At 39.7% G+C, this 22521-nt stretch overlaps 1 protein-coding gene across 1 annotated transcript in view; it reads right to left on the minus strand.

Moving 5' to 3' along the window:
• Window positions 1–22521, minus strand: part of LOC311113370 (alpha-1,6-mannosylglycoprotein 6-beta-N-acetylglucosaminyltransferase B-like) — a gene marked incomplete at both ends in the record, with an annotated part of 119167 nt that overhangs the window by 55459 nt on the left and 41187 nt on the right. Inside the window, one exon of the mRNA XM_084156579.1 lies at window positions 20339–20489. Within this exon, the coding sequence (XP_084012705.1) occupies window positions 20339–20489 (151 nt within the window). The remainder of the gene's footprint in view (window positions 1–20338; window positions 20490–22521) is intronic.

Genomic DNA, 22521 nt, shown 5'->3' on the forward strand with positions numbered 1-22521 from the left:
TATTGTGTTTATCCTTGATATTTTTTTTAAATATACGTACGTATTGATGTTTCAATGTGGTGACTTCATATACAGTACCAGTCAAAGGTTTGTACACACCTACTCATTCCAGGGTTTTTCTTTATTTGTACTATTTTCTACATTGTAGAATAATAGTGAAGACATCAAAACTATGAAATAACACATATGGAATCATGTAGTAAACAAAAAAGTGTTAAACAAATCAAAATGTTATATTTTATATTTGGTATTCTTCAAAGTAGCCACCCCTTGCCTTCAAGACTGTTGGAAAAGCATTCCTCATGAGAGAATGCCAAGAGTGTGCAAAGCTGTCATCAAGGCAAAGGGTGGCTACTTTGAAGAATCTCAAATATAAAATATATTTTGATTTGTTTAACACTTTTTTGATTACTACATGATTCCATATGTGTTATTTCATAGTTTTGATGTCTTCACTACTATTCTACAATGTAGAAAATAGTAAAAATAAAGACAAACCCATGAATGAGTAGGTGTTTCCAAACTTTTGACTGGTACTGTATATATATATATATATATATATATATATATATATATATATATATATACATATATATATATATATATATATATATATATACAGTGGGGAGAACAAGTATTTGATACACTGCCGATTTTGCAGGTTTTCCTACTTACAAAGCATGTAGAGATCTGTAATTTTTATCATAGGTACACTTCAACTGTGAGAGACGGAATCTAAAACAAAAATCCAAAAAATCACATTGTATGATTTTTAAGTAATTAATTTGCATTTTATTAATGACATATGTATTTGATCACCTACCAACCAGTAAGAATTCCGGCTCTCATAGACCTGTTAGTTTTTCTTTAAGAAGCCCTCCTGTTCTCCACTCATTACCTGTATTAACTGTACCTGTTTGAACTCGTTACCTGTATAAAAGACACCTGTCCACACACTCAATCAAACAGACTCCAACCTCTCCACAATGGCCAAGACCAGAGAGCTGTGTAAGGACATCAGGGATAAAATTGTAGACCTGCACAAGGCTGGGATGGGCTACAGGACAATAGGCAAGCAGCTTGGTGAGAAGGCAACAATTGTTGGCGCAATTATTAGAAAATGGAAGAAGTTCAAGATGACGGTCAATCACCCTCGGTCTGGGGCTCCATGAAAGATCTCACCTCGTCATCAATGATCATGAGGAAGGTGAGGGATCAGCCCAGAACTGCACGGCAGGACCTGGTCAATGACCTGAAGAGAGCTGGGACCACAGTCTCAAAGAAAACCATTAGTAACACACTACGCCGTCATGGATTAAAATCCTGCAGCGCACGCAAGGTCCCCCTGCTCAAGCCAGCGCATGTCCAGGCCCGTCTGAAGTTTGCCAATGACCATCTGGATGATCCAGAGGAGGAATGGGAGAAGGTCATGTGGTCTGATGAGACAGAAATAGAGCTTTTTGGTCTAAACTCCACTCGCTGTGTTTGGAGGAAGAAGAAGGATGAGTACAACCCCAAGAACACCATCCCAAACGTGAAGCATGGAGGTGGAAACATCATTCTTTGGGGATGCTTTTCTGCAAAGGGGACAGGACGACTGCACCGTATTGAGGGGAGGATGGATGGGGCATGTATTGCGAGATCTTGGCCAACAACCTCCTTCCCTCAGTAAGAGCATTGAAGATGGGTCGTGGCTGGGTCTTCCAGCATGACAACGACCCGAAACACACAGCCAGGGCAACTAAGGAGTGGCTCCGTAAGAAGCATCTCAAGGTCCTGGAGTGGCCTAGCCAGTCTCCAGACCTGAACCCAATAGAAAATCTTTGGAGGGAGCTGAAAGTCTGTATTGCCCAGCGATAGCCCCGAAACCTGAAGGATCTGGAGAAGGTCTGTATGGAGGAGTGGGCCAAAATCCCTGCTGCAGTGTGTGCAAACCTGGTCAAGACCTACAGGAAACGTATGATCTCTGTCATTGCAAACAAAGGTTTCTGTACCAAATATTAAGTTCTGCTTTTCTGATGTATCAAATACTTATGTCATGCAATAAAATGCAAATGAATTACTTAAAAATCATACAATGTGATTTTCTGGATTTTTGTTTTAGATTCCGTCTCTCACAGTTGAAGTGTACCTATGATAAAAAATTACAGACCTCTACATGCTTTGTATGTAGCAAAACCTGCAAAATCGGCAGTGTATCAAACACTTGTTCTCCCCACTGTACATACATAACGTCATATTTATTTTTAATGGCCAAATGAATAAGTCAGTTAATCAATTATGCATTTCCATCTACTGTATAGTCAATGCATCTTTAATTACTAGAGGTAGTGTGAGTACAGTTACTCTGCTTTGCAATGTCCCTGTTGAGTTGTCATGGTGACCTTCTGAAGAGCTGAACTGTCATTGGACCAGATCCCCAGGTGTCCCTCTGGCCCCTAAGGCTTAGACCTCTGTGACTTGATGATATGCCTCTAAAACACATGACCTGCTCTGTGCTTAGCCCTATGTGTCTGTCACTATGGGACTGTGCTAACAGACATGAGTAAGAAAGGGAGAGAAAGAGAGAGATAGGAGAGAGGGGAAGGGAGAGAAAGAGACTGAAAGAGAAGAAACAGACCGATATGGAGACTGAGGAGGAGAGAGAGTGGAGGGGGCAGAGAGCAGAGAGAGGAAAGGGGGAAAGAGAGAGGGATTGGGAGAAAGAGAGAGAGAGAGGAGGGTGAAAAAAGAAAGAAGAGCAATACTGTTGTGGGGCAAAAGACGAAGTGAGAGAGGAAGAACCAGAGAGAGTTCTCCTCTATTACGTAACATCACGCAATCAAGCAATATCCCATCGTCTTTGGCCCATGCCTTATGAGGAGGGAAACCAAAATTGTTACAGAGACACATTAAAGGATAATTATGATGAAAGATTACAGGTGTATACATATTTGATGTACTGGGATGGCACGCTCTTCAGAATAACATATTTCTCTGATTGAACGGAGGCAGGGGCCTCCTTTACTATTAAATGGACAAGCTAGAGAAGAGAGGGAGAAAAAGTGAGAAAAAGAGAGAGCCATAGAAAGCAACATGGAGTAGGGTGAGGAAATAGGTTTTGGTGATTCAATCATTCAATTCTGTTTCCCCTGTTTGGCTTTGTTTGTTTTGTTTATTGTGTGTTCCCGGAATAGGAATAACTTGACGGAGCAGAGAGAGAGGGTGAGTGAAAAAGAGAGAGAACTAGAGGGAGAGAGAGAGAGAAAGAGAGATGGGAGAGTGGAATCTGACAGCGAATGATCAAGTAATAGAAAGTGAGCAAAATAGAGGAAAGCGAGGGAGAGGGAGATTAGAAGTAGAGATGAGTGATGTAATAGGAATCACAGTCCACTGGAGCAGAGAGAGACGTGGCTTGTCCCCTCCGCGGCAGTCGCTGACTGTAAATGTGTGTGTTCCTCTGCGTATGTGTGTGTGTACTTTGTGCATTCTATGCGTGTGTGTGAGCGTGCATGTGTGTGTGTGTTCCTCTCCGTGTGCTTTGTGCACAGCCATTAATCCTAGAGTGTGCTCCGTCAGAGGGCTGTGCTCTGTGCTTTGGTCCTGTGCCCAGCCTAGCTGGCTTTAACCAGCTCAGTTGAACCATATAACCCCCTCAATGAGACTGTCCAACAACCCCACTCCCTCCAAAACCACTCTCCAAGACAAAGTGATTCCAAATCATCTCCGCAACCTTTGACCTCCTCCTCCGGGAGAGACTGTCCTGCTGTTGGACGCCAATGTAACTGGGCTTCTGGCTTTAATTATTAAAGACACCTCAGGAAATCCATCTATTCTAGCCCAAGACAAAGATAGCTGTTCAGCCACTAAGGTGGGCCACTAAGCTCCAGCAATTGTCTTTGCCCATAGATAACGAATCATGGCCTTTCTATGCCCTCTGTTTCTTTCTGAATATAGAATATTCCACCTAGCTGAATTGGTCTAGTAAGCCAATGTACCTATGTTGAACAGAGTCAGTACGAAGATGTAGGATCTTAATTTGATCACTCTTTTGTTGCTGAGAATAGTCCTGCAAAGCAGGATATGCAAATGTGTAGTGTATTGGAGTTTTAAAAAGGTTTCTAAAGTTTGTAATTTTCTCTTTGAAATTTCAGACTTGATTTGCCCTAATGAAAAATGTATCACCCCCTACAAAAATGGTCATGAATTCTTTAGTCTAAGACGTTGGGGGAGGGGGGGGGGGGGGGTTCCAAGATGACATATGGAATTGTTTTATGATGGTCATACTATTGGATAATTCAGCTATTTAGAATTTTAGGAACCCTTTAGGTATAAAAAATAAAAATAAATAATGATTTGATTAAATATTGATTTTGGCCTTTACTACTGAAGCACATAGAAATGCATTGAATAACACATTCATAAATGGCAAAAAGGACAGTCAAAAAATAAATCATAAGAAACAAGGTTTTGAAGTGTCTGTCCTAAATCTAGGAGATATTTAAAAAAATCTGGAAATATATATGTATATACAGTATGTATATATAGAATACCAGTCATAAGTTTGGACATACCTACTCATTCAAGAGTTTTTCTTTATTTTTACTATTTTCTACATTGTACAATAATAGTGAACACATCAAAACGATGAAATAACACATATGGAATCATGTAGTAACAAAAAAAGTGTTAAACAAATCAAAATATATTTTATATTTGAGATTCTTCAAATAGCCACCCTTTGCCTTGATGACAGCTTTGCACACACTTGGCATTCTCTCAACCAGCTTCACGAGGTAGTCACCTGGAATGTATTTCAATTAACAGGTGTGCCTTGCTGGTGACACTGTCTGTGATTTATTTAGAATTCAGTTTTTATTGCTATCTATCTATTCTGTTAGAACTTCTATTTACTTTGTTAGTATGGACTCTTTTGACCTAAATTGCTTTTGTTTAAGAGATGAGTACTGAATTTCATGGCCTCTAAAGGCACATTTAAAAGCGTCCCATACAATAAGATTTGCTGTACCTATGTTATGCCGGAAAAATTCAGTAAAAATTCCTCTTTCCTAGTTATAAAACAAGTTATCATCCAATAGGCTTTGATAAAATGTCCAATATCCTCGCCCACGTGGAAATTCAGTAAGAGTAATGTATATGCCAATTATCTGATGGTCCGACCGCATTCTGTCCCCTATCAACACTTTTTAAACTTTTGGTGCCAACGAGAATGACACAAGAAAGAAGTCAAGACGATTAGCTTGATTGAGCCTCTGCCATGTATATCTCACTAGGTCAGGATATTTAACCCTCTGATTGAGCCTCTGCCATGTATATCTCACTAGGTCAGGATATTTAAGCCTCCATATATCCACCAGTTCCAATATCTCCATCACATTCATGATTTCCTTAAGAGCATGAGGGTGATAGTTTGTAGTCTGATTTCCTTAAGAGCATGAGGGTGATAGTTTGTAGTCTGATTTCCTTAAGAGCATGAGGGTGATAGTTTGTAGTCTGTTTTCCTTAAGAGCATGAGGGTGATAGTTTGTAGTCTGATTTCCTTAAGAGCATGAGGGTGATAGTTTGTAGTCTGATTTCCTTAAGAGCATGAGGGTGATAGTTTGTAGTCTGATTTCCTTAAGAGCATGAGGGTGATAGTTTGTAGTATGATTTCCTTAAGAGCATGAGGGTGATAGTTTGTAGTATGATTTCCTTAAGAGCATGAGGGTGATAGTTTGTAGTCTGATTTCCTTAAGAGCATGAGGGTGATAGTTTGTAGTCTGATTTCCTTAAGAGCATGAGGGTGATAGTTTGTAGTCTGATCTCCTTAAGAGCATGAGGGTGATAGTTTGTAGTCTGATTTCCTTAAGAGCATGAGGGTGATAGTTTGTAGTATGATTTCCTTAAGAGCATGAGGGTGATAGTTTGTAGTATGATTTCCTTAAGAGCATGAGGGTGATAGTTTGTAGTATGATTTCCTTAAGAGCATGAGGGTGATAGTTTGTAGTCTGATTTCCTTAAGAGCATGAGGGTGATAGTTTGTAGTATGATTTCCTTAAGAGCATGAGGGTGATAGTTTGTAGTCTGATTTCCTTAAGAGCATGAGGGTGATAGTTTGTAGTATGATTTCCTTAAGAGCATGAGGGTGATAGTTTGTAGTCTGATTTCCTTAAGAGCATGAGGGTGATAGTTTGTAGTATGATTTCCTTAAGAGCATGAGGGTGATAGTTTGTAGTATGATTTCCTTAAGAGTATGAGGGTGATAGTTTGTAGTCTGATTTCCTTAAGAGCATGAGGGTGATAGTTTGTAGTATGATTTCCTTAAGAGCATGAGGGTGATAGTTTGTAGTATGATTTCCTTAAGAGCATGAGGGTGATAGTTTGTAGTATGATTTCCTTAAGAGCATGAGGGTGATAGTTTGTAGTCTGATTTCCTTAAGAGCATGAGGGTGATAGTTTGTAGTATGATTTCCTTAAGAGCATGAGGGTGATAGTTTGTAGTCTGATTTCCTTAAGAGCATGAGGGTGATAGTTTGTAGTATGATTTCCTTAAGAGCATGAGGGTGATAGTTTGTAGTCTGATTTCCTTAAGAGCATGAGGGTGATAGTTTGTAGTATGATTTCCTTAAGAGCATGAGGGTGATAGTTTGTAGTATGATTTCCTTAAGAGTATGAGGGTGATAGTTTGTAGTCTGATTTCCTTAAGAGCATGAGGGTGATAGTTTGTAGTATGATTTCCTTAAGAGCATGAGGGTGATAGTTTGTAGTATGATTTCCTTAAGAGCATGAGGGTGATAGTTTGTAGTATGATTTCCTTAAGAGCATGAGGGTGATAGTTTGTAGTCTGATTTCCTTAAGAGCATGAGGGTGATAGTTTGTAGTATGATTTCCTTAAGAGCATGAGGGTGATAGTTTGTAGTATGATTTCTTTAAGAGTATGAGGGTGATAGTTTGTAGTCTGATTTCCTTAAGAGCATGAGGGTGATAGTTTGTAGTATGATTTCCTTAAGAGCATGAGGGTGATAGTTTGTAGTCTGATTTCCTTAAGAGCATGAGGGTGATAGTTTGTAGTCTGATTTCCTTAAGAGCATGAGGGTGATAGTTTGTAGTCTGATTTCCTTAAGAGCATGAGGGTGATAGTTTGTAGTCTGATCTCCTTAAGAGCATGAGGGTGATAGTTTGTAGTCTGATTTCCTTAAGAGCATGAGGGTGATAGTTTGTAGTCTGATTTCCTTAAGAGCATGAGGGTGATAGTTTGTAGTATGATTTCCTTAAGAGCATGAGGGTGATAGTTTGTAGTCTGATTTCCTTAAGAGCATGAGGGTGATAGTTTGTAGTCTGATTTCCTTAAGAGCATGAGGGTGATAGTTTGTAGTATGATTTCCTTAAGAGCATGAGGGTGATAGTTTGTAGTATGATTTCCTTAAGAGCATGAGGGTGATAGTTTGTAGTATGATTTCCTTAAGAGCATGAGGGTGATAGTTTGTAGTATGATTTCCTTAAGAGCATGAGGGTGATAGTTTGTAGTCTGATTTCCTTAAGAGCATGAGGGTGATAGTTTGTAGTCTGATTTCCTTAAGAGCATGAGGGTGATAGTTTGTAGTCTGATTTCCTTAAGAGTATGAGGGTGATAGTTTGTAGTATGATTTCCTTAAGAGCATGAGGGTGATAGTTTGTAGTATGATTTCCTTAAGAGCATGAGGGTGATAGTTTGTAGTCTGATTTCCTTAAGAGCATGAGGGTGATAGTTTGTAGTATGATTTCCTTAAGAGCATGAGGGTGATAGTTTGTAGTCTGATCTCCTTAAGAGCATGAGGGTGATAGTTTGTAGTCTGATTTCCTTAAGAGCATGAGGGTGATAGTTTGTAGTATGATTTCCTTAAGAGCATGAGGGTGATAGTTTGTAGTATGATTTCCTTAAGAGCATGAGGGTGATAGTTTGTAGTATGATTTCGTTAAGAGCATGAGGGTGATAGTTTGTAGTATGATTTCCTTAAGAGTATGAGGGTGATAGTTTGTAGTCTGATTTCCTTAAGAGCATGAGGGTGATAGTTTGTAGTATGATTTCCTTAAGAGCATGAGGGTGATAGTTTGTAGTCTGATTTCCTTAAGAGCATGAAGGTGATAGTTTGTAGTATGATTTCCTTAAGAGCATGAGGGTGATAGTTTGTAGTCTGATTTCCTTAAGAGCATGAGGGTGATAGTTTGTAGTCTGATCTCCTTAAGAGCATGAGGGTGATAGTTTGTAGTCTGATTTCCTTAAGAGCATGAGGGTGATAGTTTGTAGTATGATTTCCTTAAGAGCATGAGGGTGATAGTTTGTAGTATGATTTCCTTAAGAGCATGAGGGTGATAGTTTGTAGTCTGATTTCCTTAAGAGCATGAGGGTGATAGTTTGTAGTCTGATTTCCTTAAGAGCATGAGGGTGATAGTTTGTAGTCTGATTTCCTTAAGAGCATGAGGGTGATAGTTTGTAGTCTGATTTCCTTAAGAGCATGAGGGTGATAGTTTGTAGTATGATTTCCTTAAGAGCATGAGGGTGATAGTTTGTAGTCTGATTTCCTTACGAGCATGAGGGTGATAGTTTGTAGTCTGATTTCCTTAAGAGCATGAGGGTGATAGTTTGTAGTCTGATTTCCTTAAGAGCATGAGGGTGATAGTTTGTAGTCTGATTTCCTTAAGAGCATGAGGGTGATAGTTTGTAGTATGATTTCCTTAAGAGCATGAGGGTGATAGTTTGTAGTCTGATTTCCTTAAGAGCATGAGGGTGATAGTTTGTAGTCTGATTTCCTTAAGAGCATGAGGGTGATAGTTTGTAGTCTGATTTCCTTAAGAGCATGAGGGTGATAGTTTGTAGTCTGATTTCCTTAAGAGCATGAGGGTGATAGTTTGTAGTATGATTTCGTTAAGAGCATGAGGGTGATAGTTTGTAGTATGATTTCCTTAAGAGCATGAGGGTGATAGTTTGTAGTCTGATTTCCTTAAGAGCATGAGGGTGATAGTTTGTAGTATGATTTCCTTAAGAGCATGAGGGTGATAGTTTGTAGTATGATTTCATTAAGAGCATGAGGGTGATAGTTTGTAGTCTGATTTCCTTAAGAGCATGAGGGTGATAGTTTGTAGTCTGATTTCCTTAAGAGCATGAGGGTGATAGTTTGTAGTCTGATCTCCTTAAGAGCATGAGGGTGATAGTTTGTAGTCTGATTTCCTTAAGAGCATGAGGGTGATAGTTTGTAGTATGATTTCCTTAAGAGCATGAGGGTGATAGTTTGTAGTATGATTTCCTTAAGAGCATGAGGGTGATAGTTTGTAGTATGATTTCCTTAAGAGCATGAGGGTGATAGTTTGTAGTCTGATTTCCTTAAGAGCATGAGGGTGATAGTTTGTAGTATGATTTCCTTAAGAGCATGAGGGTGATAGTTTGTAGTCTGATTTCCTTAAGAGCATGAGGGTGATAGTTTGTAGTATGATTTCCTTAAGAGCATGAGGGTGATAGTTTGTAGTCTGATTTCCTTAAGAGCATGAGGGTGATAGTTTGTAGTCTGATTTCCTTAAGAGCATGAGGGTGATAGTTTGTAGTCTGATTTCCTTAAGAGCATGAGGGTGATAGTTTGTAGTATGATTTCCTTAAGAGCATGAGGGTGATAGTTTGTAGTCTGATTTCCTTAAGAGCATGAGGGTGATAGTTTGTAGTCTGATTTCCTTAAGAGCATGAGGGTGATAGTTTGTAGTATGATTTCCTTAAGAGCATGAGGGTGATAGTTTGTAGTATGATTTCCTTAAGAGCATGAGGGTGATAGTTTGTAGTATGATTTCCTTAAGAGCATGAGGGTGATAGTTTGTAGTATGATTTCCTTAAGAGCATGAGGGTGATAGTTTGTAGTCTGATTTCCTTAAGAGCATGAGGGTGATAGTTTGTAGTCTGATTTCCTTAAGAGCATGAGGGTGATAGTTTGTAGTCTGATTTCCTTAAGAGTATGAGGGTGATAGTTTGTAGTATGATTTCCTTAAGAGCATGAGGGTGATAGTTTGTAGTATGATTTCCTTAAGAGCATGAGGGTGATAGTTTGTAGTCTGATTTCCTTAAGAGCATGAGGGTGATAGTTTGTAGTATGATTTCCTTAAGAGCATGAGGGTGATAGTTTGTAGTCTGATCTCCTTAAGAGCATGAGGGTGATAGTTTGTAGTCTGATTTCCTTAAGAGCATGAGGGTGATAGTTTGTAGTATGATTTCCTTAAGAGCATGAGGGTGATAGTTTGTAGTATGATTTCCTTAAGAGCATGAGGGTGATAGTTTGTAGTATGATTTCGTTAAGAGCATGAGGGTGATAGTTTGTAGTATGATTTCCTTAAGAGTATGAGGGTGATAGTTTGTAGTCTGATTTCCTTAAGAGCATGAGGGTGATAGTTTGTAGTATGATTTCCTTAAGAGCATGAGGGTGATAGTTTGTAGTCTGATTTCCTTAAGAGCATGAAGGTGATAGTTTGTAGTATGATTTCCTTAAGAGCATGAGGGTGATAGTTTGTAGTCTGATTTCCTTAAGAGCATGAGGGTGATAGTTTGTAGTCTGATCTCCTTAAGAGCATGAGGGTGATAGTTTGTAGTCTGATTTCCTTAAGAGCATGAGGGTGATAGTTTGTAGTATGATTTCCTTAAGAGCATGAGGGTGATAGTTTGTAGTATGATTTCCTTAAGAGCATGAGGGTGATAGTTTGTAGTCTGATTTCCTTAAGAGCATGAGGGTGATAGTTTGTAGTCTGATTTCCTTAAGAGCATGAGGGTGATAGTTTGTAGTCTGATTTCCTTAAGAGCATGAGGGTGATAGTTTGTAGTCTGATTTCCTTAAGAGCATGAGGGTGATAGTTTGTAGTATGATTTCCTTAAGAGCATGAGGGTGATAGTTTGTAGTCTGATTTCCTTAAGAGCATGAGGGTGATAGTTTGTAGTCTGATTTCCTTAAGAGCATGAGGGTGATAGTTTGTAGTCTGATTTCCTTAAGAGCATGAGGGTGATAGTTTGTAGTCTGATTTCCTTAAGAGCATGAGGGTGATAGTTTGTAGTATGATTTCCTTAAGAGCATGAGGGTGATAGTTTGTAGTCTGATTTCCTTAAGAGCATGAGGGTGATAGTTTGTAGTCTGATTTCCTTAAGAGCATGAGGGTGATAGTTTGTAGTCTGATTTCCTTAAGAGCATGAGGGTGATAGTTTGTAGTCTGATTTCCTTAAGAGCATGAGGGTGATAGTTTGTAGTATGATTTCGTTAAGAGCATGAGGGTGATAGTTTGTAGTATGATTTCCTTAAGAGCATGAGGGTGATAGTTTGTAGTCTGATTTCCTTAAGAGCATGAGGGTGATAGTTTGTAGTATGATTTCCTTAAGAGCATGAGGGTGATAGTTTGTAGTATGATTTCCTTAAGAGCATGAGGGTGATAGTTTGTAGTCTGATTTCCTTAAGAGCATGAGGGTGATAGTTTGTAGTCTGATTTCCTTAAGAGCATGAGGGTGATAGTTTGTATTCTGATCTCCTTAAGAGCATGAGGGTGATAGTTTGTAGTCTGATTTCCTTAAGAGCATGAGGGTGATAGTTTGTAGTATGATTTCCTTAAGAGCATGAGGGTGATAGTTTGTAGTATGATTTCCTTAAGAGCATGAGGGTGATAGTTTGTAGTATGATTTCCTTAAGAGCATGAGGGTGATAGTTTGTAGTCTGATTTCCTTAAGAGCATGAGGGTGATAGTTTGTAGTATGATTTCCTTAAGAGCATGAGGGTGATAGTTTGTAGTCTGATTTCCTTAAGAGCATGAGGGTGATAGTTTGTAGTATGATTTCCTTAAGAGCATGAGGGTGATAGTTTGTAGTCTGATTTCCTTAAGAGCATGAGGGTGATAGTTTGTAGTATGATTTCCTTAAGAGCATGAGGGTGATAGTTTGTAGTATGATTTCCTTAAGAGTATGAGGGTGATAGTTTGTAGTCTGATTTCCTTAAGAGCATGAGGGTGATAGTTTGTAGTATGATTTCCTTAAGAGCATGAGGGTGATAGTTTGTAGTATGATTTCCTTAAGAGCATGAGGGTGATAGTTTGTAGTATGATTTCCTTAAGAGCATGAGGGTGATAGTTTGTAGTCTGATTTCCTTAAGAGCATGAGGGTGATAGTTTGTAGTATGATTTCCTTAAGAGCATGAGGGTGATAGTTTGTAGTATGATTTCTTTAAGAGTATGAGGGTGATAGTTTGTAGTCTGATTTCCTTAAGAGCATGAGGGTGATAGTTTGTAGTATGATTTCCTTAAGAGCATGAGGGTGATAGTTTGTAGTCTGATTTCCTTAAGAGCATGAGGGTGATAGTTTGTAGTCTGATTTCCTTAAGAGCATGAGGGTGATAGTTTGTAGTCTGATTTCCTTAAGAGCATGAGGGTGATAGTTTGTAGTCTGATCTCCTTAAGAGCATGAGGGTGATAGTTTGTAGTCTGATTTCCTTAAGAGCATGAGGGTGATAGTTTGTAGTCTGATTTCCTTAAGAGCATGAGGGTGATAGTTTGTAGTATGATTTCCTTAAGAGCATGAGGGTGATAGTTTGTAGTCTGATTTCCTTAAGAGCATGAGGGTGATAGTTTGTAGTCTGATTTCCTTAAGAGCATGAGGGTGATAGTTTGTAGTATGATTTCCTTAAGAGCATGAGGGTGATAGTTTGTAGTATGATTTCCTTAAGAGCATGAGGGTGATAGTTTGTAGTATGATTTCCTTAAGAGCATGAGGGTGATAGTTTGTAGTATGATTTCCTTAAGAGCATGAGGGTGATAGTTTGTAGTCTGATTTCCTTAAGAGCATGAGGGTGATAGTTTGTAGTCTGATTTCCTTAAGAGCATGAGGGTGATAGTTTGTAGTCTGATTTCCTTAAGAGTATGAGGGTGATAGTTTGTAGTATGATTTCCTTAAGAGCATGAGGGTGATAGTTTGTAGTATGATTTCCTTAAGAGCATGAGGGTGATAGTTTGTAGTCTGATTTCCTTAAGAGCATGAGGGTGATAGTTTGTAGTATGATTTCCTTAAGAGCATGAGGGTGATAGTTTGTAGTCTGATCTCCTTAAGAGCATGAGGGTGATAGTTTGTAGTCTGATTTCCTTAAGAGCATGAGGGTGATAGTTTGTAGTATGATTTCCTTAAGAGCATGAGGGTGATAGTTTGTAGTATGATTTCCTTAAGAGCATGAGGGTGATAGTTTGTAGTATGATTTCGTTAAGAGCATGAGGGTGATAGTTTGTAGTATGATTTCCTTAAGAGTATGAGGGTGATAGTTTGTAGTCTGATTTCCTTAAGAGCATGAGGGTGATAGTTTGTAGTATGATTTCCTTAAGAGCATGAGGGTGATAGTTTGTAGTCTGATTTCCTTAAGAGCATGAAGGTGATAGTTTGTAGTATGATTTCCTTAAGAGCATGAGGGTGATAGTTTGTAGTCTGATTTCCTTAAGAGCATGAGGGTGATAGTTTGTAGTCTGATCTCCTTAAGAGCATGAGGGTGATAGTTTGTAGTCTGATTTCCTTAAGAGCATGAGGGTGATAGTTTGTAGTATGATTTCCTTAAGAGCATGAGGGTGATAGTTTGTAGTATGATTTCCTTAAGAGCATGAGGGTGATAGTTTGTAGTCTGATTTCCTTAAGAGCATGAGGGTGATAGTTTGTAGTCTGATTTCCTTAAGAGCATGAGGGTGATAGTTTGTAGTCTGATTTCCTTAAGAGCATGAGGGTGATAGTTTGTAGTCTGATTTCCTTAAGAGCATGAGGGTGATAGTTTGTAGTATGATTTCCTTAAGAGCATGAGGGTGATAGTTTGTAGTCTGATTTCCTTAAGAGCATGAGGGTGATAGTTTGTAGTCTGATTTCCTTAAGAGCATGAGGGTGATAGTTTGTAGTCTGATTTCCTTAAGAGCATGAGGGTGATAGTTTGTAGTCTGATTTCCTTAAGAGCATGAGGGTGATAGTTTGTAGTATGATTTCCTTAAGAGCATGAGGGTGATAGTTTGTAGTCTGATTTCCTTAAGAGCATGAGGGTGATAGTTTGTAGTCTGATTTCCTTAAGAGCATGAGGGTGATAGTTTGTAGTCTGATTTCCTTAAGAGCATGAGGGTGATAGTTTGTAGTCTGATTTCCTTAAGAGCATGAGGGTGATAGTTTGTAGTATGATTTCGTTAAGAGCATGAGGGTGATAGTTTGTAGTATGATTTCCTTAAGAGCATGAGGGTGATAGTTTGTAGTCTGATTTCCTTAAGAGCATGAGGGTGATAGTTTGTAGTATGATTTCCTTAAGAGCATGAGGGTGATAGTTTGTAGTATGATTTCCTTAAGAGCATGAGGGTGATAGTTTGTAGTCTGATTTCCTTAAGAGCATGAGGGTGATAGTTTGTAGTCTGATTTCCTTAAGAGCATGAGGGTGATAGTTTGTAGTCTGATTTCCTTAAGAGCATGAGGGTGATAGTTTGTAGTCTGATTTCCTTAAGAGCATGAGGGTGATAGTTTGTAGTATGATTTCCTTAAGAGCATGAGGGTGATAGTTTGTAGTCTGATTTCCTTAAGAGCATGAGGGTGATAGTTTGTAGTCTGATTTCCTTAAGAGCATGAGGGTGATAGTTTGTAGTCTGATTTCCTTAAGAGCATGAGGGTGATAGTTTGTAGTATGATTTCCTTAAGAGCATGAGGGTGATAGTTTGTAGTCTGATTTCCTTAAGAGCATGAGGGTGATAGTTTGTAGTCTGATTTCCTTAAGAGCATGAGGGTGATAGTTTGTAGTATGATTTCCTTAAGAGCATGAGGGTGATAGTTTGTAGTCTGATTTCCTTAAGAGCATGAGGGTGATAGTTTGTAGTCTGATTTCCTTAAGAGCATGAGGGTGATAGTTTGTAGTCTGATTTCCTTAAGAGCATGAGGGTGATAGTTTGTAGTATGATTTCCTTAAGAGCATGAGGGTGATAGTTTGTAGTCTGATTTCCTTAAGAGCATGAGGGTGATAGTTTGTAGTATGATTTCCTTAAGAGCATGAGGGTGATAGTTTGTAGTCTGATTTCCTTAAGAGCATGAGGGTGATAGTTTGTAGTATGATTTCCTTAAGAGCATGAGGGTGATAGTTTGTAGTCTGATTTCCTTAAGAGCATGAGGGTGATAGTTTGTAGTCTGATTTCCTTAAGAGCATGAGGGTGATAGTTTGTAGTATGATTTCCTTAAGAGCATGAGGGTGATAGTTTGTAGTCTTATTTCCTTAAGAGCATGAGGGTGATAGTTTGTAGTCTGATTTCCTTAAGAGCATGAGGGTGATAGTTTGTAGTATGATTTCCTTAAGAGCATGAGGGTGATAGTTTGTAGTCTGATTTCCTTAAGAGCATGAGGGTGATAGTTTGTAGTCTGATTTCCTTAAGAGCATGAGGGTGATAGTTTGTAGTATGATTTCCTTAAGAGCATGAGGGTGATAGTTTGTAGTCTGATTTCCTTAAGAGCATGAGGGTGATAGTTTGTAGTCTGATTTCCTTAAGAGCATGAGGGTGATAGTTTGTAGTCTGATTTCCTTAAGAGCATGAGGGTGATAGTTTGTAGTATGATTTCCTTAAGAGCATGAGGGTGATAGTTTGTAGTCTGATTTCCTTAAGAGCATGAGGGTGATAGTTTGTAGTATGATTTCCTTAAGAGCATGAGGGTGATAGTTTGTAGTCTGATTTCCTTAAGAGCATGAGGGTGATAGTTTGTAGTATGATTTCCTTAAGAGCATGAGCGTGATAGTTTGTAGTCTGATTTCCTTAAGAGCATGAGGGTGATAGTTTGTAGTCTGATTTCCTTAAGAGCATGAGGGTGATAGTTTGTAGTATGATTTCCTTAAGAGCATGAGGGTGATAGTTTGTAGTCTTATTTCCTTAAGAGCATGAGGGTGATAGTTTGTAGTCTGATTTCCTTAAGAGCATGAGGGTGATAGTTTGTAGTATGATTTCCTTAAGAGCATGAGGGTGATAGTTTGTAGTCTGATTTCCTTAAGAGCATGAGGGTGATAGTTTGTAGTCTGATTTCCTTAAGAGCATGAGGGTGATAGTTTGTAGTATGATTTCCTTAAGAGCATGAGGGTGATAGTTTGTAGTCTGATTTCCTTAAGAGCATGAGGGTGATAGTTTGTAGTCTGATTTCCTTAAGAGCATGAGGGTGATAGTTTGTAGTCTGATTTCCTTAAGAGCATGAGGGTGATAGTTTGTAGTATGATTTCCTTAAGAGCATGAGGGTGATAGTTTGTAGTCTGATTTCCTTAAGAGCATGAGGGTGATAGTTTGTAGTCTGATTTCCTTAAGAGCATGAAGGTGATGGTTTGTAGTCTGATTTCCTTAAGAGCATGAGGGTGATAGTTTGTAGTCTGATTTCCTTAAGAGCATGAGGGTGATAGTTTGTAGTATGATTTCCTTAAGAGCATGAGGGTGATAGTTTGTAGTGTGATTTCCTTAAGAGCATGAGGGTGATAGTTTGTAGTCTGATTTCCTTAAGAGCATGAGGGTGATAGTTTGTAGTCTGATTTCCTTAAGAGCATGAGGGTGATAGTTTGTAGTCTGATTTCCTTAAGAGCATGAGGGTGATAGTTTGTAGTCTGATTTCCTTAAGAGCATGAGGGTGATAGTTTGTAGTATGATTTCCTTAAGAGCATGAGGGTGATAGTTTGTAGTGTGATTTCCTTAAGAGCATGAGGGTGATAGTTTGTAGTCTGATTTCCTTAAGAGCATGAGGGTGATAGTTTGTAGTCTGATTTCCTTAAGAGCATGAGGGTGATAGTTTGTAGTCTGATTTCCTTTACGGTCCATTGAGGTATTTAAAAAAGTATTAAAATCTCCCAGCATAATAATAGAGTCTTGTATTGCTTGCAGGGTTGATAGTATGAAAAAATGTATGCACTCACTAACTGTAAGTCGCTCTGTATAAGAGCATCTGCTAAATGACTAAAATGTAAATGTAAAATATATATTTTCAAAGAAGCGTGGATTATCATTATTTGGTTCGTAAAGGTAATGAGCCATATCTGTTTATGGTCCAATAACATATTTAAAATCATCCACCTACCTTGCGGATCTGTTTGGACAATTTGCAGATTCGGATCAAAATGACTGTTCATTAATATAATCACCCTTTTGAGTTTCTTTGCCCATGGGAGAAGTATATTTCCACACAACTTCATCTAAAATTGTTGAATGAGTTTCCTGTAAACAATATATATTATATTCCTTCTCTTTGAGCCATGTAAATATTGTTCTTCTTTTGTTATTATCTGCTAAGCCATTACAATTATAACTGGCTATACTTATTTCACAATTTACCATAATGAGATACAAGTTTCAAATCTATTTATTATAATATATGTTTGTAAATGTACCATTAAAAAGTACCATAGTGATCGAGTGTCCATATAGCTGTACCAAGATATTTGCATTGCTACTAAGTAACCCTCCAGTTGTTCTCCACTATTCCACCCGCTAAAGTTGGGTTGTCATCCCAGTGACCGGCAAACCAACCCGTCTCGCCGGATCCCTAGGCCCCCCGAGAGGCCAGGACCCATCCTTCGAAACAGCACACAGTGCCACCCACAGAACAGAAGCAGATCAACCGCTAAAAGTATTTCCAATGCTCTCACCTCCATTTGCTTTATATATAGCTATTAAAAATATATATCTATTCAAATATCTTGCGTATCTTGATTTCCATCATTAACAATGAATATGCGTAATAATGTTGGCAGTTCATGCGAAGGATTGTTACCTATAACCAGGATTGTCATTGCATTACATTACATTTTTGTCAAGCAATTATTATTTTAGCAAACAATTATTGTGATTCATCCTATATCGTCCCTAACATCCTTACCCCCTTGCAACAGATGTGGGATACATACACAACACACACACACACACACACACACACACACACACACACACACACACACTCTTACACACTCAACCCCTTTCCCCTACAATCAACCATAAGCTCAGATGCTCAACGGTTGTTACATCCCAGAGCCCAACTCAAGAAAGGACCTGATTTACGAATGCAAATACAGTTACAGTTGTTTGAGAAAGAATGCAAGATTGAGCAAAAATTGACACAAATTTGAGATTTGATTAACCAATGTCAAGTCCTAGGTGATGGAGATCAGATCCACCCCCTTCCCCTGAAACACACACACGCTGGTCCCTTGTTGTGACCATTTTTCTAAGCATCTCTGTACAGTCAGACATTTGATTATTTTGTGCCACCAGGGCCACAATAATATGGCCCCTCTCTGATTGTCAGAGTGTGACCCCCTCCCCATGGGTTACTACAGCCAGTGTTGCCAGCACTGCCACTACCTGGATGGGGGTACCCCACCAGAATCCCCACCGGCTAGGTACAAGGTCGTCAAGGTTCTCATCAGCAGCTTTGACAATTTCCTTGTATGTTATGCTCTCCCATCAGGGGGCTCTGGCTTTGTAGGACCAACCCTGCCGGGCAGGCTCAGATTCTTGAGGGGGCGGTGCTGCTCTAGTAGGTCTCTGACCACATTTATCTTTATGTTTTGGCTGCATATAGGCAACTTACAGCAGGAACATAAAACAGATAGGAACTTCTCTTTGGTGTATGGGTCGCTCAGGTGGGTGTCTAGGGTATAGGGTTTGGGACCGTTCCATCATGATAGGACAATAAAACATTTTTTTATATATATATATATATGTATATCCCTCATCTGCACAAAATTGAAAGCTCTCTCTCACAACCCCTGCTCACAGATACACATTGGTTCTGGGATATGCAACCATTTCCTTTCTCACTCACTTAATGCCACACTTTTCCAAACACAAAAACACACACCACACCTTCCATCACAATACATCCACACATATCCCCACATACTGCGCCTTCTATGTCTTCTGTTTGCTATGTTTTTATCTCCACTATGTTGATTGATTACTTTTGTGTTCCAATTAGTTATATTTATATTAATATTATATATTATATTTTGCTAGTTATCCTTTCTTCTAATGCCGTCTTATCTATTTATAAAATACTATAAATGGAAAATTGAATACTAATTATTTTACATAATTCCCTATCTTGAACGGTACAGTGTACAGTGTATTTAACAATTGTTTTATTTTATTGTACACTACAGACGTTTACGAGAGAAGATTTGATGTCTCATGGTCTAACAAACACCGCTCTAGCTCTGCCACCTTTCACCGCAGATGCGGAAGTGGGACACTGGCGGATGTGGTGGATTGAGACACATCCAATGAAAAAAAACCCAGATATCTTTAGCTCAAACTGACAGACTTAGATTTTTTTGTTATGTAATTTAGATTATGGTGCGTCAATCGACTCTAGGGGGTTAATTATAATCCACATAATAACTCACATTTCTTGTTGCTGCAGGAATATTTTCCTGTTGTAGAAATCTGGCTGAAATGTAAATCCTACATCTGTAGGTAGAGTGACACAGTCTTTACGCCAGAGAAGAACATTACCAGACATTGATTCAAGTTAACACCTGCGCCAGACAATATTAATCACACCTTCCTCTCCCATTTTCACATGCAGGGCTGAACAGAAGCGTTCGTCTGGGATTATTTAACGAGGCCTGATTCTGGTGGCTATAGAAATTAGGGATTCTAGTGCCGGAGTCTGATCGAGCGGTAACACTCCCGGCTCCTGGACCACATGCATGCATGACCCATGGCAACAGGGTTCGAGCTTTGGTTCAACCCACTGTATGTGCCCTTGGCCTTCCTACCTGTCATTCCTCTTTCATTGTCTGTCCTGTCACTGTCCTATCGAAAAACCAATACAAGTATGAAAGGATGTTCAAATCTCCTTTAAAAAAAGAAAATGAATGATAGATTCTTTGCATGTATCTCTTGTATGTGTATCTTTCTGTATCTTCCACAGATTTTAACCTGACCATTAGAAGTTCCATGTGAAATGCCGTAAAAGGGATTGAATAGAGAGTACAGACAGTCAAATTGGATATTGGCGGTACAGAGGGACTGAAAGAGGATCTGTGCTGGGAAGATGGTAGAGACAAGGTCAGAAAACCCTGTTTCCTCTATCAAATAGTAAAGCTGCTGAGAGCAGACAGGACTACCTGGCAGCCAAAAGAGGAGAGAAGGAGATATGAGGAGAGTGACAAGAGAGAAGGAAACATAAAAAAATTAAAGGAGGAAGAAGAGGAGAAAAAACGGACGAGGAAAACAAGCAAGAGCATAGAGGAGAACGGGCAAGAAGAGAGGAGGAAAGAGTGAATGAGAAAAAGGGTAGACAAGGAAGGTACATGCGAGAAGAGCCCGTCCTACGCCCACCACTCTATCCAGACCGTACCTGTTGATGGCCGAGCTGAGTTCATCCAGGCGGCGGGTGTCGCTGGTGGTGCTGTTGTCCAGTTTGGAGAGGCTGTCCATCCTCTTCAGGATCACCTCCAGCATGTCACTGATCTTCCTAAGCACCCCACGAGACTCCACTCCACCTATCACTACAGAGAGGGAGAGAGAGAGAGAGAGAGAGAGAGAGAGAGAGAGAGAGAGAGAGAGAGAGAGAGAGAGAGAGAGAGAGAGAGAGAGAGAGAGAGAGAGAGAGAGAGAGAGAGAGAGAATATATTAAGGATTAGGAGAAAATACAGTATGCATGAATAATAAAGGGAGAGCGATGGGAGTAAGAGAGGTAGGGAGAGATAGAGTGAGAGGGAAAAAGAGAGGGGTAGTACACGATCGATAAAAGCCCAATAACAAGAGAGCGAGGAACGCTTACTATTTAGCTGAGCCCAGTCTCCAATTCACATCATGAAGGAAGCATCCTTCTCTCTGCCCTATAGCTTCCTGTGCTAGCAGAGGCAGCATACTTTGCCTGCCTAGCTTAGGCTAATACATTCAATAATGTCCTTTTTCAAGCACTGACCCAAAATATATACTGCCTTTGTGCTGTTCAGACTCCCAGACTTCCTACCGTCTAGACTATAATTTTAACCTTTGATATAATATGGTACACACTGCCACAAAGGCCTGAGCTACGAAACTAGGAAGTGGAACCAATCGTGATGACATTCCCCGCACTCCGGGGGATGTAATTATGTGTAACCACGGATGTAATTATTTCACCCTAGTGAATCAGAGAGGTCGTGGGTGCAGACACTGTGTGTGTGTAAGGTCAGGCTCTTTATCCTCTTGATGCTTTGATTGTTCCACTTCTCTTTATAGGATTATGTGGTGGTTGCTGGATAGACAACCCAAGGTCATCTACACAATCAATCTACTTAGACAACAGCTCTATATACAACACAGCCAGACAATACATTGGGCCAGACTAACTGATAAACCATTTCCAGGATTACAATGCAATGAATATATTCAGAAAATGAATAAGATACCTTCTCTGCAAACCTTCACTGACACAATGTGCAATAAAACATCTTGAGGGATTTAAAAGGCTATAGAAATGGGAAATGTATAATAATAATGATTTAGCAGGTGGGTTTATCCAAAGTGAAATACGGAAAATATATCATTGATTTTCACAGTATGTGGTCCTTGCAGGGACTCAAACCCACAACCCTGGTGTTGCAAGTGTAAAGGACATCACGCTGCTTGCTTAGCGAGTACCACCTCCTGATTCAGCTCACACAGAGGACCTCTGCCTTGCTAGCACACATGACCGCCTTGTCTTACTAGTCGGCGCCACGTGAAAAGTTAGCTATTCGCTGGCGCAAGTGGGGAAATTCAGGTTGAGGAGTAAGTTTCACACATCCCCATGTGTTACACATCCACCATGCTCTATCTAACTGGACCATTGGAACTATATACACTGAACAAAAATATAAATGCAACATGTAAAGTGTTGGTCCCATGTTTCATACACACAAAAAGCTTATTTCTCGCAAATTTGGTTTACAGATTTGTTTACATCCCTGTTAGTGATAATCCATCCACCTAACAGGTGTGGCATATCAAGAAGCTGATTAAACAGCATGATCATTACACAGGTGCACCTTGTGCTGGGGCCAATAAAAGGCCACTTTAAAACACAATGCCACAGATGTCTCAAGTTTTGAGGGAGCGTGCAATTGGCATGCTGACTGCAGGAATGTCCACCAGAGCCGTTGCCAGAGAATTGAATGTTCGTTTTTCTACCATAAGCTGCCTCCAACGTTGTTTTAGAGAATTTGGCAGTACGTCCAACCGGCCTCACAACCGCAGACCACGTGTAACCACGCCATCCCAGGACCTCCACATCCGGCTTCTTCACCTGCGGGATCGTTTCAGCGGGGGCGTTGCTGAGGAGTATTTCTGTCTGTAATAAAGCCCCTTTGTGGGGAAGAACTCATTCTGATTGGCTGGGCCTGGCTCCCCAGTGGGTGGGCCTATGCCCTCCAAGGCCCACCCATGGCTGCACCCCTGCCCAGTCATATGAAATCCATAGATTAGGCCTAATTTATTTATTTGAATTGACTGATTTGCTTATATGAACTGTAACTCAGTAAAATCTATGAAATTGCTCATTGTTGCATTTAT

The sequence above is a fragment of the Coregonus lavaretus genome (genome assembly GCF_964263955.1).
Source record: "Coregonus lavaretus genome assembly, chromosome: 40".
In the NCBI taxonomy this organism is placed as follows: Eukaryota; Metazoa; Chordata; class Actinopteri; order Salmoniformes; family Salmonidae; genus Coregonus; species Coregonus lavaretus.